This window comes from Lampetra fluviatilis, chromosome 64 (assembly GCF_964198595.1).
Source record: "Lampetra fluviatilis chromosome 64, kcLamFluv1.1, whole genome shotgun sequence".
Classification (NCBI taxonomy): domain Eukaryota; kingdom Metazoa; phylum Chordata; class Hyperoartia; order Petromyzontiformes; family Petromyzontidae; genus Lampetra; species Lampetra fluviatilis.
This window is the reverse complement of record NC_136338.1, coordinates 1,372,830-1,390,202: the sequence shown is the minus strand read 5'-3', so window position 1 is coordinate 1,390,202 and position 17,373 is coordinate 1,372,830. Positions and strand designations below refer to the sequence as shown.

Below are 17,373 nucleotides of genomic sequence, written 5' to 3'. Positions count from 1 at the left end.
TATAATTATAATATTATATAATCTAATATATTGTAATTACAATATTATAATTGATAGTAATAACAATATATTATAATTACGATGTGCGGGGATTACGCAACTACTGTACCCGCAATCCAGTGACTGAGTTGAGTGGGGTGAGTGAGTTGAGTGGGGTGAGTGAGTTGACTGGGTGAGTGAGTTGAGTGGGGTGAGTGAGTTGAGTGAGTTGTGAGTGGGTGACTGAGTTGAGTGGGGTGAGTGAGTTGACTGGGTGAGTGAGTTGACTGGGTGAGTGAGTTGTGAGTGAGGTGAGTGAGTTGAGTGGGTGAGTGAGTTGTGAGTGGGTGAGTGAGTTGTGAGTGGGTGAGTGAGTTGAGTGGGGTGAGTGAGTTGAGTGGGTGAGTGAGTTGAGTGAGTTGTGAGTGGGTGAGTGAGTTGAGTGGGGTGAGTGGGGTGAGTGAGTTGACTGGGTGAGTGAGTTGAGTGGGTGAGTGAGTTGTGAGTGAGGTGAGTGAGTTGAGTGGGGTGAGTGAGTTGAGTGGGTGAGTGAGTTGTGAGTGGGTGAGTGAGTTGAGTGGGGTGAGTGGGGTGAGTGAGTTGTGAGTGGGTGAGTGAGGCATGGTGGATGAGACAAAACAGTGAGTCTCCTGCACCTCCGATTAGCAAGGTTGAGCCACGTACGGTAAGAAAGAAGTCTAACCTACATGCAGACCACGTGGGGTGAATGAAATCGAAGCTGCGAAACTGGCGGCGACAGTTAAATCATTTGCAGTGGCCATGGACGAGCTACGGGGAGGACGGCTGCCCGGCCACGGCGAGTGACCGAGTGACGGGGCATGCATCCAGCGCGCCGTGCACGGCTCGTCAATCACCCTGACCGCCGAACACCGCGCCGAGATTCTCTCGCGTGCGGTCAGCTGCGACGGACGGTGACGATCGCGATGTGCTGGCCGACGTTCGGCACTTCGGCGGTCATTGGCCCACGACTTTGCGCAAATTCCTTCGCGACGATTAGCGCCTGGAACTTCGTGGTGGGGGGGGGGGTCAACGTAACACGGGGGTCCACGTAACACGCGCTTTCGGACGAACACAACGACGCCTCGCTGCCGATCTCGTCAAGGGGCTCGAAGCCATCGCCACGCGACACTCCGCTCATCGCCGCAGCGGCAGCGGCTTTTGGCTAAACCGTTGAATAAAAGACGGCGGTCGCCGCATCATCGCGCGGCACTTTCAGATGCTATAGACACTATACTATACACTACACTACTTTACACTACACTATACACTACACTACTTTACACTACACTATACACTACTATACACTACACTATACGACTACACACTACACTATACACTACACTACTTTACACTACACTACTATACACTACACTACTTTACACTACACTACTATACACTACACTACTATACACTACACTATAAACTACACTACTATACACTACACTATACACTACACAATACGCTACACTACTATACACTACACTATAAACTACACTACTATACACTACACTATAAACTACACTACTATACACTACACTATAAACTACACTACTCTACACTACACTATACACTACACTATAAACTACACTACTATACACTACACTATACACTACACTACTATACACTACACTATAAACTACACTACTATACACTACACTATACACTACACTATAAACTACACTACTCTACACTACACTATACACTACACTATAAACTACACTACTATATACTACACTATACACTACACAATACGCTACACTACTATACACTACACTATAAACTACACTACTATACACTACACTATAAACTACACTACTATACACTACACTATAAACTACACTACTCTACACTACACTATACACTACACTATAAACTACACTACTATACACTACACTATACACTACTATACACTACACTATAAACTACACTACTATACACTACACTATACACTACACTATAAACTACACTACTCTACACTACACTATACACTACACTATAAACTACACTACTATATACTACACTATACACTACACAATACGCTACACTACTATACACTACACTATAAACTACACTACTCTACACTACACTATACACTACACTATAAACTACACTACTCTACACTACACTATACACTACACTATAAACTACACTACTATACACTACACTATAAACTACACAATACACTACACGTTTGGTTCACCATCGGGCAACGGCGTTCACCACATCGCCGCGCGCTTTGAGAAGCGCTGCTTCTGCGGCCGTCTGGAATGCTCTTTCATCCCATATTTGGAAGCCACTGGGAGCTGTGATGCACTTTTAAATCATCATCATCTGCATTGACAAACTCATTTCTTTAGAACTGAGTTTTTTGTGTTTAGTTTGTTGTCCTTTCCCCGCACCTCCGATTAGCGCGGTTGGCTACGTACGGTGCGAAAGAAATTCAACATACAGACACGTACCACGATGTGGGCTCGTTTATTAGCCGCGTGACGAGAGAGGGAACTCCGCTCTCACTTTCTCCTCCCTCTCTCCTCTCTCTTTTTTTTACGATCAGTGGAAACAAGAAGATGCTCGGCGTAGTCGGCACTTTGCTTCGTTCATCATTTCTTTTTTCTCATCTCTCCCCTCTCTCTCTCTCCTCCCTCACTTTCTCTTCTTTTCTCTCTCCCCTCTCTCTCCTCTTTCCTCCCCCTTTCTCTCTCTCTGTCCCCTCTCCCTCTCCTCCCTCTCCTCCCTTCAAGTCGTCACTTCTCGCATTATCCGCATTTTTCGCGTAGCCTTCGGATTTAGGCGGCGCGAGACGAAATGCTTCGCTTTAGCGCGTCGCAAATTTCATCCCCACCACCAGCACCCCCAGCACCAGCACCCCCACCACCACCATCACCCACCCCTCCACCAGACATCAAAAACTCGCGGCAGGCATCAAAGACGAGCGGCAAACCTCGCTCTCCGCTCACCCCACGGGCGTTTTCTTACCCGCCCCTAACGTGGCCGTGGACGTCTGTGTCAAACACAAAGAGCTTCCTAGCTCATAGGATTTCCTCCGGAGGGAGGGAATTCCGAAGAGGAGCCGTGCGAGGGAAGAGGCGTAAAGGGACGTGTTGTGACCTGCAGTGTGGTGAGAGAGGGGGTGAGTCGCTGAGTGGGTGAGTGGCTGAGTGAGTGAGAGGTGAGTGGGTGAGAGGTGGGTGGGTAAGTGGGTGAGTGGGTGAGAGGTGAGTGAGTCGGTGAGTGAATGTTGTGACCTGCAGGGTGGTGAGAGCGTGGGTGAGTGGCTGAGTGAGTGAGAGGTGAGTGAGTGAGAGGTGAGTGAGTCGGTGAGTGAATGTTGTGACCTGCAGTGTGGTGAGAGAGTGGGTGAGTGAGAGGTGAGTGAGTAGGTGAGTGGGTGTTGTGACCTGCAGTGTGGTGAGAGAGTGGGTGAGTGGGTGAATGAGAGGTGAGAGTGGGTGAGTGGGTTTTGTGACCTGCAGTGTGGTAGCCGAGTATGTGGATGAGTGGGTGAGTGGGTGAGAGTGGTGAGCGGCGGTGCAGCGGTTAACACGCCGCGCTGCGAACCCGGCGACCCGAGTTCGATTCCCGCCCACGGCGAACACCGGTGACGATTATCTCAACCGGTCCTAGGTTGACTCAGCCTAAAACGAGTACCTGGTGCGGTGTGCAGTAAACATCGCCACTGTGGAGACAAAGGCGTTCGGACGTGGTGCTGGCCACCCACCCCTTCGCATACCGTGCCGGCCTTCATAGGCGCTGCTACTCGCGAACAGCGCTTGCCCCAACAGTCTGCTAGAGGCTACACACGCGCACACACGCACACACACACGTGCTCACTCACGGCGCTCACAGTCTCGCCACTTGAGACCTGATTCCTATCTTCAAGTGGGAGCCAGGAATTCAAACCCCCCCAAAGATCTCACGGAGGTTCGAACCGGCCGACAACGACGACTGCCCATGCCCGGATGTTCCGACGCGAGTTAAACACGTAGTAGGAGGAGGATTTCGCGGCCAAATTCATCCATGATAGACGTTGTTTGTTGGGTTAGATCGCGTAAATATATGTGTGTCGTTAAAACCCGCCACCACCCGACACAGCCAACTTGTGAGGGGTTTGTCACGTGAACAGAACGTGGCCAATTCGTTACTAGTACAGCACTAGTGTGTAGTGTGGTGTATAGTGTAGTATACTAGTACAGCACTAGTGTATAGTGTAGTGTATAGTGTGGTGTATAGTGTAGTATACTAGTACAGCACTAGTGTATAGTGTAGTGTATAGTGTAGTGTACTAGTACAGCACTAGTGTATAGTGTAGTGTGTAGTGTAGTGTATAATAGTGTAGTGTATAATGTAGTATACTAGTACAGCACTAGTGTATAGTGTAGTATATAATGTAGTATACGAGTACAACACTAGTGCATAGTGTAGTGTATAATGTAGTATACTAGTACAGCACTAGTGTATAGTGTAGTGTGTAGTGTATAGTGTATAGTGTAGTGTGTAGTGTAGTGTATAGTGTAGTGTATAGTGTAGTATACTAGTACAGCACTAATCGGTTGTGTGTTGGAGAGCCAAGCCACAACTTTACAATCTGAGTACGACGTCGTTTCGATTGTTCATCAAAGCAGCTCCGTAGCGGATGGGGGTGAGAGAGAGGGGGGGGGGTGAGAGGGGGTGAGAGGGGGGGAGAGGGGGGGGATGGGGGGTGAGAAGGGGGGGAAATCAGAACCAGAAGTTTATTTCCCACCGATAAACATCGTGTTATATTTTGATACTGCCAAAAAAATAACATCTTCTCATCATAGATGCGGCATTGTATTTGAGACTGACGGATTCACCAGCAGTGTCAGGCCAGAGAACGACGCCAAAAAGCCGCACGTGTCGGAACATTTGTAGCTCTGCGTGAGCAGCTACAGCATGGGACAACTTTTTGGGCAGCATCAAAATGCGGCAATACAACAGGAGTTGTGTTAAGATGTCCAAACGCCAAATAAACATCCTTTGCTAGGAATCAAGTTCGAATTAACCACCACACAGTACTTGGTGGTGAACGTGCAAACACACATGCTGTGATAATGATTTGATGCGTCGCCTTTAAAACTGATTGGCCTACACCAGAGAAAGTAGACTTCTTCATGGCCTAGTCTCGCCTGCAGTGTCAGGCCAGAGAACGACGCCAAAAAGACGAACAGCACCAGGGCAATGCACGTGTCGGAGCATTTATAATATACAGGCCGCTGTCCCCGTGATTAATTTGTGTTGTTGATGATGTACCTTCTCAAAAACAAATCTGTCCGTGTCTCGCACCCCCAGAAAGGGCATCAGGGAGGGTGCTGAATTCACCCCATGGTTCAGAACCACCGTGCTATAAAGGCTCTCCCCTCCCTGCTAAGTTATACAAATGATAAGCAGACAATTCGCCAAATCCTCACCGCGATCTGTTCCGCCAATAACAACCGCCACTAACCAATAAGTGACGGTGAGGTCACCACGGCGCCCGTGCCAGGCCAGGTGCACTTTGAGGCTATCACGTGAAGAGTCGAAGGCTCAATGCTGGCGGGAGGCCACGGGACAGACCCAGCAGGTGCCATGGGTTGGCTGACTGAGATGGCTGGCAGATGCACCACCTGTACCCCCTACTGTGCATTTTATCCGCCCTGGCGCTCCGCTCGTTGTTGTGAGCGCCGCCTCATCTGCCCCCCGTTGTTGGTGGAAAGGCGACGGCCTCCAACTGCCCAGTAGCAGCGTCCTTCACGCACGCAGGCTACTTGGGAGTGCGTAATGTTAACAGCATTGGTACAACACGAGCGAAAATCATCTTGAAACGGTTTCGACCTGACAGTGTCTCATCAGTGAATGAACTCCCCGGGTGTTTAGAGGCAAGGGTCCTCCTATACGCAAGATATGGGTCATAGTTCAACACAATCCCCTCTAATACACAACACAAAATCATAGCTGTCAACCCATAGGGTTTTACCGCGTATTCTTGTGCAGGGAAATTGATCATGAGGGCGCTGTCTTTCCCGACAGCCCTGTTCTTCAACTGAGGACGGCTGCTTGCGTTGTGGCCGAAACGTCGTTGAGAATTATTATAATGTTTAATTTGTATTATTTCATTATTTCCCTTCTACGTGACTTTACCGAAAGAACCAAGAATGAGAACGGGGAAATTGAGTTTTGAGGTCCATACGGCGTTACAGCCGTTCCAATGCGGGCAACAAACATTTTTGTTGTTGTCTGTGTTTCTCCCTTGTGATGGGACTTTGCAGGATGAACGTTGAGCTGTATAAGGGGGCACGGGGGGTCTGACTCGGTCTGTAGTAAGGTCGAGGCACTGATAAGGGGTTCACAGCTATGCGAAATAAGCATCGCTTATTTATTTATTTCCCTCGTCTATCTGGTGCTCGCACTGCGTGAAGGTCACGCATTAAATCATTCGCTAAATAACTCATCTGCCACGCCATCGTCGATGATTTCAGTGCTAAACTAAACATTTTTTTATTATACCAGGGAAGGCCCCACTTTTTTTGTCAGAAGCGATCCCTGACCATCACAAATCATAAGCCAAACCCAGTGGCTCGTGACCGTCACCACCACCACCACCACGTGTGGAAACTGTTATGGGGCCGTCCATAAATGACGTCACGCGGTTTTGGACGATTTTTTACCCCCCCCACACGGCGTCACAAAAAGTCAGACCCTCCCTCAAATATGACGTCACAAAACCATATTTCCATTTTGAAAATAAAACATGCTTCAAATCGCTTTAAACTATTGTCATTGTAGTGCGTATTTAATGTGGCGCTGCACTCTGATGTTGTAGGAGTGTTGTTATAACAATTAGTGTTGTTGTAACAATTCTATATTTATTTAAAGTTTCGCATTTTGATGTGACGTCACATTTCTCAACCCCCCCCCCTCGTCACACATCGTCACAAATGTCTCACCCCCCAACCCCCTAGGTGCGTGACGTCATTTATGGACGGCCAAAATACTCTAAAACACGCGCGTTGTTGTTGTTGATTTCTAAAGACCGGGAGGAGAAAGCAAAGTCCACAAACCCGACGATGCTGTCACCTTCCCTCGTCTCTGACGATCATCACCACGTTGCTTGTTGGACTCATCCCATCAGCCCAGAGGTCGCAAACGGGTTTTGATTCCTTACCCGTACCCGTACCGGGCCGCACCAGGGTCGCAAATGGGTACCCGTTCCCTACCCGAAATGAGTGACAAACGGTTACTCACCAGTGACTCACGGCCTACCCGTACCCGTACCCGGCCGCACCAGGGTCGCAAACGGCTACCCGTACCCATACCCGGCTGGGTACGGGTAGCCGGGTATCGGGTAGGGTACGGGTATCGGGTACCCCGTTGCGACCTCTGCATCAGCTGCAGGGCCCGCGGTGATGTGGAGCCGCGCATGTTGCAGCCACCCCCACGTGGTGGTGACGGGGCGGGGGGGCGATCTGCCGCGGTGCTTGGGCCCAACGTTGGCCCGTGGTTGGCCCAACGTTGACCCAAAACGTTCAGCGTTCATTGGGGACGGGAGGGTTTGGGTATGGGGGGGGGGCTATACAAAAAAAATGTGCAAATGAGCAACAATTAGGGGAGGGGGGCTGAGAGCACAGAGGCGGAGGGCGTTGTGAGCCTTGGTCGTTATCAGCGGTTAACATTCTCTAGTTTTAGAGTTTAATGTTTTGTTTACAGTGGAGTTTTTTTTTCTTCCATTTCACATTGACCGTGCCCGTGGGCCCTTGGTCTGGCTTTTTGAGCATCTTGAATTAACACTGAACCCTGTGGGAGCCTTGGTCTGGTTCTATGAGCCTCTTGAATTAACACTGAACCCTAGGGGAGCCTTGGTCTGGCTCTATGAGCATCTTGAATTAACACTGAACCCTAGGGGAGCCTTGGTCTGACTCTATGAGCCTCTTGAATTAACACTGGACCCTGTGGGAGCCTTGGTCTGGCTCTATGAGCCTCTTGAATTAACACTGAACCCTGTGGGAGCCTTGGTCTGCCTCTATGAGCCTCTTGAATTAACACTGAACCCTAGGGGAGCCTTGGTCTGGCTCTATGAGCCTCTTGAATTAACACTGAACCCTAGGCGAGCCTTGGTCTGCCTCTATGAGCCTCTTGAATTAACACTGAACCCTAGGGGAGCCTTGGTCTGGCTCTATGAGCCTCTTGAATTAACACTGAACCCTAGGCGAGCCTTGGTCTGGCTCTATGAGCCTCTTGAATTAACACACACATACACACATACATACACACACACATACGGGAACGAGGCTGTGAAAAGAAGTCAAGGGCCGCGTTTGGCCCGCGGCGTTTCGTCGATTCCACCGTGGCCCCTGACGGGAGACGTCAAGTGGGCGGCAGACGGAGAGAGCCAGGGAGAGAGAGAGAGAGAGCCAGGGAGAGAGAGCCAGAGAGAGAAAAAAAGAACAAAAAAGAAAAAAAGAGAGGGAGAACGAGAGGGGGTAGAGAGAGATGGGGGGCAGAGATGGGGGGGGGGGTACATAAAGCAAAGATTAAAAAAACAAAATGATGAACGAAGAAAAGTGCCAACTACACCGAGCATCTTCTTGTTTCCTCTGATCGTAAAAAGAGAGAGAGAGACGGAGAGAGTGTGAGTGAGTGAGAGAGAGTGTGAGTGAGAGTGCGAGTGAGAGAGTGAGTGAGAGTGCGGGAGAGAGTGTGAGTGAGAGACGGAGAGAGTATGAGTGAGAGAGTGTGAGTGAGAGTGCGAGTGAGAGAGTGTGAGTGAGAGTGCGAGTGAGAGAGAGTGTGAGTGAGAGTGTGAGTGAGAGTGCGAGTGAGAGAGAGTGTGAGTGAGAGTGCGAGTGAGAGAGAGTGTGAGTGAGAGTGCGGGAGAGAGTGCGAGTGAGAGAGAGAGCCAGACTGATGGCATCCCCCGATAAGAGGCTTTAAGCAGCTGGACGTGAATGTCCCCCCCCCCCCGCCGGGGGGCACCCGAAGTAGGGAATGTGTCGGCTGGTTCTACAGGTTTTCGTTTTTTGTTTTTACACCACTGGCCCGAGCCGAGTGGAGAGAGAAAAAATATCCAAATACGAGAGGAGCCAACGCGTCTCTCTGGCTGCGAACGAGTACCGTTGAACAAGGACCGTTGCCCGAAACGTTATTTTTTTAAAAAAATGTTGATACTTCTTTCGGCACAGCTGATGGAGGCGCGGAGGCAACGACTTCCAATTTCGCATTCGGGTGGGTCGTGGCCAGACAACAGAGCAAGCGGAGTCGTGTGGACTTCCCCACAGATCTGGCTGTCTGCCTGATGAAGCCGGTTGTAATTACTGGTGAAACGTCGGACTCGGATTGTAAATGTTGTGGCTTGGCTCGCCAACACACCGGTGTGCTGTACTAGTACACTACACTATACACTACACTATACACTACACTATACACTAGTGCTGTACTAGTATACTACACTATACACTACACTACTATACACTACGCTATACACTACACTATACACTAGTGCTGTACCAGTATACTACACTATACACTACACTACACACTACACTACTATACACTAGTGCTGTACTAGTATACTACACTATACACTACACTATACACTAGTGCTGTACTAGTATACTACACTATACACTACACTATATACTACACTATACACTACACTATACACTACACTATACACAAGTGCTGTACTAGTATACTACACTATACACTACACTACTATACACTACACTATACACTAGTGCTGTACTAGTGACGAATTGGCACGTTCTGTTTACGTGACAAACCTTACTAGTTGGCTGTGTCGGGTGTTGGCGGGTTTAACGACACATTTATATTATGGATGTATCATCGTCATCGTCGCTGCCGTGATGATGTCTTCTTCTTGGTATGTGTAGATGGGGGGGCATTGCATCGTCCGTGGCACATTGTACCATGGCCTCTGTTCTGGATGAGCCCACACAGTCGCACGCTACCGCTGCAGAGTTGTGAATATTCCATTTGTGCATCAACTATCCGCATCTGGTTTCACTAACCCCAATCACTACCCCTACCCTATATCACTACCCCAACCCCTATCACTACACCTATCACTACCCCAACCCCTATCACTCCCCCTATCACTACCCCTATCACTACCCCTATCACTACCCCAACCCCTATCACTCCCCCTATCACTACCCCTATCACTACCCCAACCCCTATCACTACCCCTATCACTACCTCTATCACTACCCCAACTCCTATCACTCCCCCTATCACTACCCCTATCACTATCCCTATCACTACCCCTATCACTATCCCTATCACTACCCCTACCCTATATCACTAGCCCAACCCCTATCACTACTCCTATCACTACCCCTACCCTCCGGTTCCTTCCCCTCCACGTTTAGAATCAACAGCACCACGCGTTTAGAGCATTTGGCTACTACTCTACATTCCCACACGACGACGACGATGATGACGACGACGATGACGACGACGATGACGACGACGATGACGACGACGATGACGACGACGATGACGACGACGATGACGACGACGATGACGACGACGATGACGACGACGATTACGACGACGATGACGACGACGATGACGACGACGATTACGACGACGATGACGACGACGATGACGACGACGATGACGACGACGATGACGACGACGATGATGATAATGAGTCGACTTCGACGTCTCTAATCCGCCGGCATCTCCTCGTAGCCGTCGCCGCGTGCTCCGTAGCCCTTCCCGTTGAGTCTGCGTGAGAAAACACAAATTGACCGAACCCGCTCGTCGTCAACGCCTGCGCGTGTGGTGTCGCCACGGTGGCCGGGCAGGATGTTGACTACCTCGCCTGGTGTACAGGAGGTCGTTGGTTCGATCCCAAACCCTGACGCCTACTGCTGTATATTTGGAGTTTGCGTCTCTCTCTCATCACGGTGGCCAGGGAGATGTTAACTACCTCGCCTGGTGTACAGGAGGTCGTTGGTTCGATCCCAAACCCTGACGCCTGCTGCTGTCTATTTGGAGTTTGCGTGTCTCTCTCTCACCATCACCACGGTGGCCAGGGAAATGTTAACTACCTCGCCTGGTTTGCAGGAGGTCGTCGGTTCGATCCAAAAACCCTGACGCCTGCTGCTGTATATTTGGAGTTTGCGTCTCTCATCATCATCACGGTGGCTAGGAGATGTTAACTACCTCGCCTGGTATGCAGGAGGTCGTGGGTTCGATCCCAAACCCTGACGCCTGCTGCTGTATATTTGGACTTTGTGTGTCTCTCTTTTTCCCCATGCGTGGGTTTCTCTCCGTGTCCTACTCCGGTTTTCACGTTCCGATCAACGTCACCACGTGTTTACAAGTGTTCGGCCGCTGTACATTTCCACGTGATGATGACCGGCCACTTCGTCGGGCTATCATTCGTGATGGCCAGGTCGCTTCTGAATGAGAGCTACATAGCTCAGTCCGCCTTCTTACCTGGTAAATATAAAAACATGGTTTAATTTAAATAGCTTCGTTTGGTTCGGGACAGCAGCCACTCGGCACCCACGTTCTCTCGGATGGCGCGGCACCGGCGAGTTTTCCTTGCCAGCAGCGAATAGTTTAAAAATTGCGGCGATAATGGATGTACACACAGAGAGAGAGACAGAGGGGGGAGAGAGAGAGGGGGGGGAGGAGGCCGTGTGCTCGGTGGCAAATGACGGGGAGCTCTGCATGCTGATATGAGCTACCCGTCGGAGGCCGTCGGACTGCGAGAAGGGCTGCGTGCAGAACGAGAGAGAGAGCGAGCAAGCGAGGGTTACATAAAGCCCCGTTAAAAAAAAAACATTTTACGAAATGATGAACGAAACAAAGTGCCGAATACACCGAGCATCTTCTTGTTTCCACTGATCGTAAAAAAAAAGAGAGTGACCGAGAGAGTGACCGAGAGAGTGAGCGAGAGGTGGGGGTTTACATAAAGCAAAGTAAAAAAATACGAAATGATGAACGAAGCAAAGTGCCGACTACACCGAGCATCTTCTTGTTTCCACTGATCGTAAAAAAGAGAGGGCAGGAGGAAGATGAAGAGAGAAGAGAGAAATGAGGAGAGGGTAGAGGGAGGAGAGGAGGGGAGAGAGAATGTTTGGGCAAGAGACATGGGGGGAGGGAGGAGAGAGAGGGAAAGGAGAGATGGGAGAGGTGGGAGTAAGAGGAGATGGAGCGGATAGAGAGAGAATTTGCGTAGAGAGACTTTGACTTTTAAACAACTTTTATTGCCGCCAGCAGCAACAGCACTGGAGGCGATTTCGATATGAAATGCACAAAGTCACCAGTAAACAAATGAAAATAAACGCTACAAATCCACGCGCTGTGGTGTTCAAAGCACCGCGCACAACACGAAAGAAAAGCCACGTGGTGGTGGTTGTGGTGGTCATCGCGCACGCCACGGTGACGAGCGAGCGCTTCAGAAGGTGATCACGAGGGTACCGTCCACGCTGGTACAGAGAGGGGCTTGTCCGGCTCCCCAGCGTTCGAAGAAGACGTGCACATCACCGGCATGTGTGTGGTATGCATGCGAGGAGGGGGGGGGGTAGAGAGAGGGGGTAGAGAGTGAAATCTTTTGTGAAATCTTTCATTTAAAAAGGGGGGAGGTTTACATAAAGCAAAGCATAAAAAAAAACAAAAAACTAAATGATGAACGAAGCAAAGTGCCGACTACACCGAGCATCTTCTTGTTTCCTCTGATCGTAAAAAAAGAGAGGGATGGAGAAGCAGGAGAGACAGAGAGATGAAGAGAGGATGGAGGGGAGAGTGAATGTCATTAACTTTGACGAGTTGAGTAATTATATACCTCCACGAAGATGGAGTGAAACGATGGCTTGCCGCACCGCCCTCTCCACCGGTCACCTCCGGCCACTTGGCCAGGAGTGGAAATTCCACATTCCTGTGGCGGGGGGGGCAGGTCCATCCACAGTGAAGCTAAATTCCCACGAGCAATTCTCGTCGCATGAGACTCAGGAGGAGCGATTGAGCCAGGCTGGTGGCACGTGTCACTGAACGCGAAGGTTGATGGATCACGTAGAGACTTCCAGTACGCTCACCGAGGTTAAGAACCAGGCTACAGTCTACATTATAGACTTCCAGTACGCTCACCGAGGTTAAGAACCAGGCTACAGTCTACATTATAGACTGTCAGTACGCTCACCGAGGTTAAGAACCAGGCTACAGTCTACATTATAGACTGCCAGTACACTCACCGAGGTTAAGAACCAGGCTACAGTCTACATTATAGACTGCCAGTACGCTCACCAAGGTTAAGAACCAGGCTACAGTCTACATTATAGACTGCCAGTACACTCACCGAGGTTAAAAACCAGGCTACAGTCTACATTATAGACTGCCAGTACACTCACCGAGGTTAAGAACCAGGCTACAGTCTACATTATAGACTGCCAGTACGCTCACCAAGGTTAAGAACCAGGCTACAGTCTACATTATAGACTGCCAGTACACTCACCGAGGTTAAAAACCAGGCTACAGTCTACATTATAGACTGTCAGTACGCTCACCGAGGTTAAGAACCAGGCTACAGTCTACATTTTAGACTGCCAGTACACTCACCCAGCTTAATAACCAGGCTACAGTCTACATTATAGACTGCCAGTACACTCACTCTGATTAAGAACCAGGCTACAGTCTACATTAGTGTTTTTTGTTTTTTATTTGTATTATTTTTATTCACTTTATTATTATAATTTATCTATCTACGTGACTTTACCAAAAGAACCAAAGAATACGTGTTGCGCTCCGGCTTTTCCGGTTTCCTCCCGGACGAAGCCAAACACTCGTTGAACGGAATCGACCAAAAGGAGATGTCAACTACGTTGAACCCCCCCCCCCCCAAACAAAAATCTTTGTTAATACTAATAGGGTGTTTCCCCTTTTTTCTGGCAACAAAACTGACACCTTTTGCAAGGAATCATGTTTACATTGATCACAATACTTGCAGTCAAATGCAAAAAAAAACAATACTCTGATAATTTATGCATTGTCCTTGAAAATGATTGGTCCACACCAGAGACAGCTTTCTTTAGAGCCTAGTCTCATATGGTGTTCGACCAGATGACGCCAAAAATCATTGTTGACAAACATCGCCATCATTGACTCCGCCAATGAAATTTAACACTTTCCGCTGCCCCCCCCCCCCGACAGAGATGGACCTGCTGGCGCTGCTGCACGTGAGCGGGTCCCTACGCGGCGTCAGCGCGCTGCCCGCGTCTCCCTCGGAGCCCGGCGGCGCCTTCAAGCTGCGCCGCGCCACCCCGGAGCTGGCGCTGGCGCCCCGGGAGGCGGCGCGGCTCGCCGCGGGCCTGCGGAGACGCGGCAGCCTGGGCCTCGCCTTCTGGGCCAAGCAGGCACGCGGCAACGCGGGCGCCATCTTCTCCATCGGTGGCGGCGGCGAAGGTGACGCTTCTCGCACCGCGACGAACGGCGCCCGCCTGCGCCGTGGGTGACCCCCTTTGACCCCCCCCCCCACCACTACCACCACCCCCGGACGGTCCCCGTGACGGTGGCAGGGATTGTGTAGGGGGCGCCACGGGGTCTAGGAGATGTTGACTATCTCGCCTGGCGCACAGGAGGTCGTGGGTTCGATCTCGACCCTGACGCTTGCTGCTGTATATTTGGAGTTTACGGCTCTCTCTCATCATCATCATCATCACTGCGGTGGCTAGGAGATGTTAACTACCTCGCCTGGTGCACAGGAGGTCGTGGGTTCAATCCCGACCCTGACGCCTGCTCTATATTTGGAGTTTACGGCTCTCTCTCTCATCATCATCATCACTGCGGTGGCTAGGAGATGTTAACTACCTCGCCTGGTGCACAGGAAGTTGTGGGTTCAATCCCGACCCTAACGCCTGCTGCTGCTGTATATTTGAAGTTGATTTTTCTCCGGGTCCTCCGGTTTATCCCTCCACATTTATTGGAGTATTCGGCTGCTGTACATTTCCACATATGCCACTGCATTGGCGGCCTCGTTTTTGGGCTTCTCCTGCAGTTTCCCGCACAGTTCTGGCACGTACGTTGAACTTCTTTCGCACCATACGTGGCCAACCACGCTCATCGGGCGACTATAGCAATCTACCTGGTGTTGATTCAGAAGCAGACCGAGGCTGGACCGGTTCGGATGTGTGGTGGAAAACAGCGAAACCCCTGCCCGCAACTCATTCTGGCGGAATGCCGTCAGCGAGAAAGAGCTCCCAAGAGACCCCCCCGCCCCACGCTCCCACCGCGTCTCCCGGGTGTTTTGGCCTACTCTTTCACGCTGGCCAGACCTGCCCATCGGCTGGCTATCTTGTCTCGCCGTTCATATCGCTGGGTCGACGCGGGGCGCCTCAGGCATGTTTTACCACACACTCGCCCCACGTCGTTCCAGCTGCCGCGCGCTGTCCGGCACGTGGAATCGAACTGTCGACCTCCGACCTCTGGAGTCCGGCGCGATGACCGTTGCACCGCGCGGCAGCAGCGAGACGTGTCCAGCGGTTGATTATTATCGGCCGGGTCTATCCGGGTCAGCGACCCTGAAAAATGTATTTCCGTACACCCAGCACACCACGTCCAGTATACCTATCGCGACGACGCTGGGGCACCACTCCTCACGGCGCGCTGCCTGCCGCGGTCGACAAAGCGACCCGGACAATATTTAGGGAGACGTTAGACCCCGGACATAATGTAACTTCACGTGGCAAGCGCAAAGTGTACTTCTCGCTACGACTGATCCCGTCAAGGAGCGTAAACTATCATCATCGGCCATTCTCACAGCAGCAGCTTTTGGCTCAGCCATCGCACAAAGACGGTGGTCGCCGCATCACCGCGCGCTTCCCGATGCGCTTCTGCGGCCACCTGGAACGCTGTTCCTTCTGATATTAAGAAGCCACTGGAGCTATGCACTTTTAAATCATCGAGACTGAAAACTCATTTGTTTCCAGCTGCTTTTTGTTTGTTTTCCTTCCCCCGCACATCCGATTAGCACGGTTGGCGACGTACAGTGCAAAAGAAGTTCAACATAGATGCGTAACTTAGCACGACTTCACCTAACGTAACGGAACCTTACTTGTACTCAACACAACCCATTGTAACTCACCATAACTCAACCGAAATGAACACCTCCGATTAGCACGTTTGGCCATGTGCGGTGCGAAAGAAGTTCAACGTACAATGCATAACGCGACCTAACTCTACGCAACTTAACGCATAACGCGACCTAACTCTACGCAACTTAACGTAGCGCAACTTAACGCGACGCAACGGCGCGGGTGCCCGATGGCCCGGAGCGGAGGGTCAAGGTCCGTGGGCTTGCGGTTGTCCTGAGCGAGCAGGGGACGGCGTGCGCCGGGGTGCAGAGGTCAAGGCTCGGAGGTCAAGGCGTGTGTTGGTTACCGTTGGGAGACGATGCTCAGGCGGGTGGGGGTTTAGGTTATTCTAACAGCGAGGTCGGGAGCTATGGCCGGGAGATGTTAAACACTTTGTGCTCGGGGCGGGGTGGGGGGCGGTTGGACATGAAGATGCTGAACTCATCATCTTGGTTCTTTCGGTAAAGTCACGTAGAAGGGAAATAATAAAAGAATAAAAATAAAACATAATACAATATATTTTAATTTTTTAATTTTATTATTTCCCTTCTACGTGACTTTACCGAAAGAACCAAGGAGATGAATCCCTGCAGTCACGAAAGCTTTAAATCGAAAGATGCTGAACGTTCGGCGGGTGTTTAAGAAGAGAAATGAAGGTTCGGCCTTAGCGGGGATTCGTTTCAGGCCGGGCTTGTCTGGGGGTTGGAGGTCACGGGGGGCGTGTGGTGGGGGCGGGGGGGGGGGATTTAGGCAGCCCCTGGAAAATCTTTCGTGAGAAATGAAGCGGCGCCGCGTGTCATCGTCGGGGGGGGTAGGGTAGTGGGGGTACTGGGGCTGGTGGCGAGAGAACGAGTGGGTGCGGGAAGGGGTCAAGGGGTCACGTGAGCTCGAGTCAGCGCCGCAGATAAGAGTTCGAGATTACGAGGCGGCGGCGGCCGTGAGGGTCGCGCCAAAGCGACGACGACGGCGGACGGACTCGGCCTAACGAGCGCGATGACAGCTCGTTTAGCCACGAGCAGCAGGGCCACTGCCGAGCTGAAGCAGCAGCCGCAGTAGCAGCAGCAATAGCAGCAGAAGCAATAGCAGCAGAAGCAGCAGGTGGCCACGATGATCGCCGCCCCGTGCGCGCAGTCTGCTCCTCCTGTCGCGCGGCGGTGGTGGTAGTTGCGTTCCTGAAGGACACACCGCGTCATGGGAAAATTTGCGTTCTCATGAATGATTAATATATAACGTGGGGTAACGCGCGCGAGATGCGTACGCAGGCCGGGCGACGACCGAG

At 50.9% G+C, this 17,373-nt stretch overlaps 1 protein-coding gene across 1 annotated transcript in view; it reads left to right on the top strand.

Annotated features, from left to right (window-relative positions):
• Window positions 1-17,373, top strand: part of KCP (kielin cysteine rich BMP regulator) — a 110,986-nt gene that overhangs the window by 1,725 nt on the left and 91,888 nt on the right. The window contains exon 2 of the mRNA XM_078882203.1: window positions 14,176-14,427. Coding sequence (XP_078738329.1) covers window positions 14,176-14,427 — 252 coding nt within the window. The remainder of the gene's footprint in view (window positions 1-14,175; window positions 14,428-17,373) is intronic.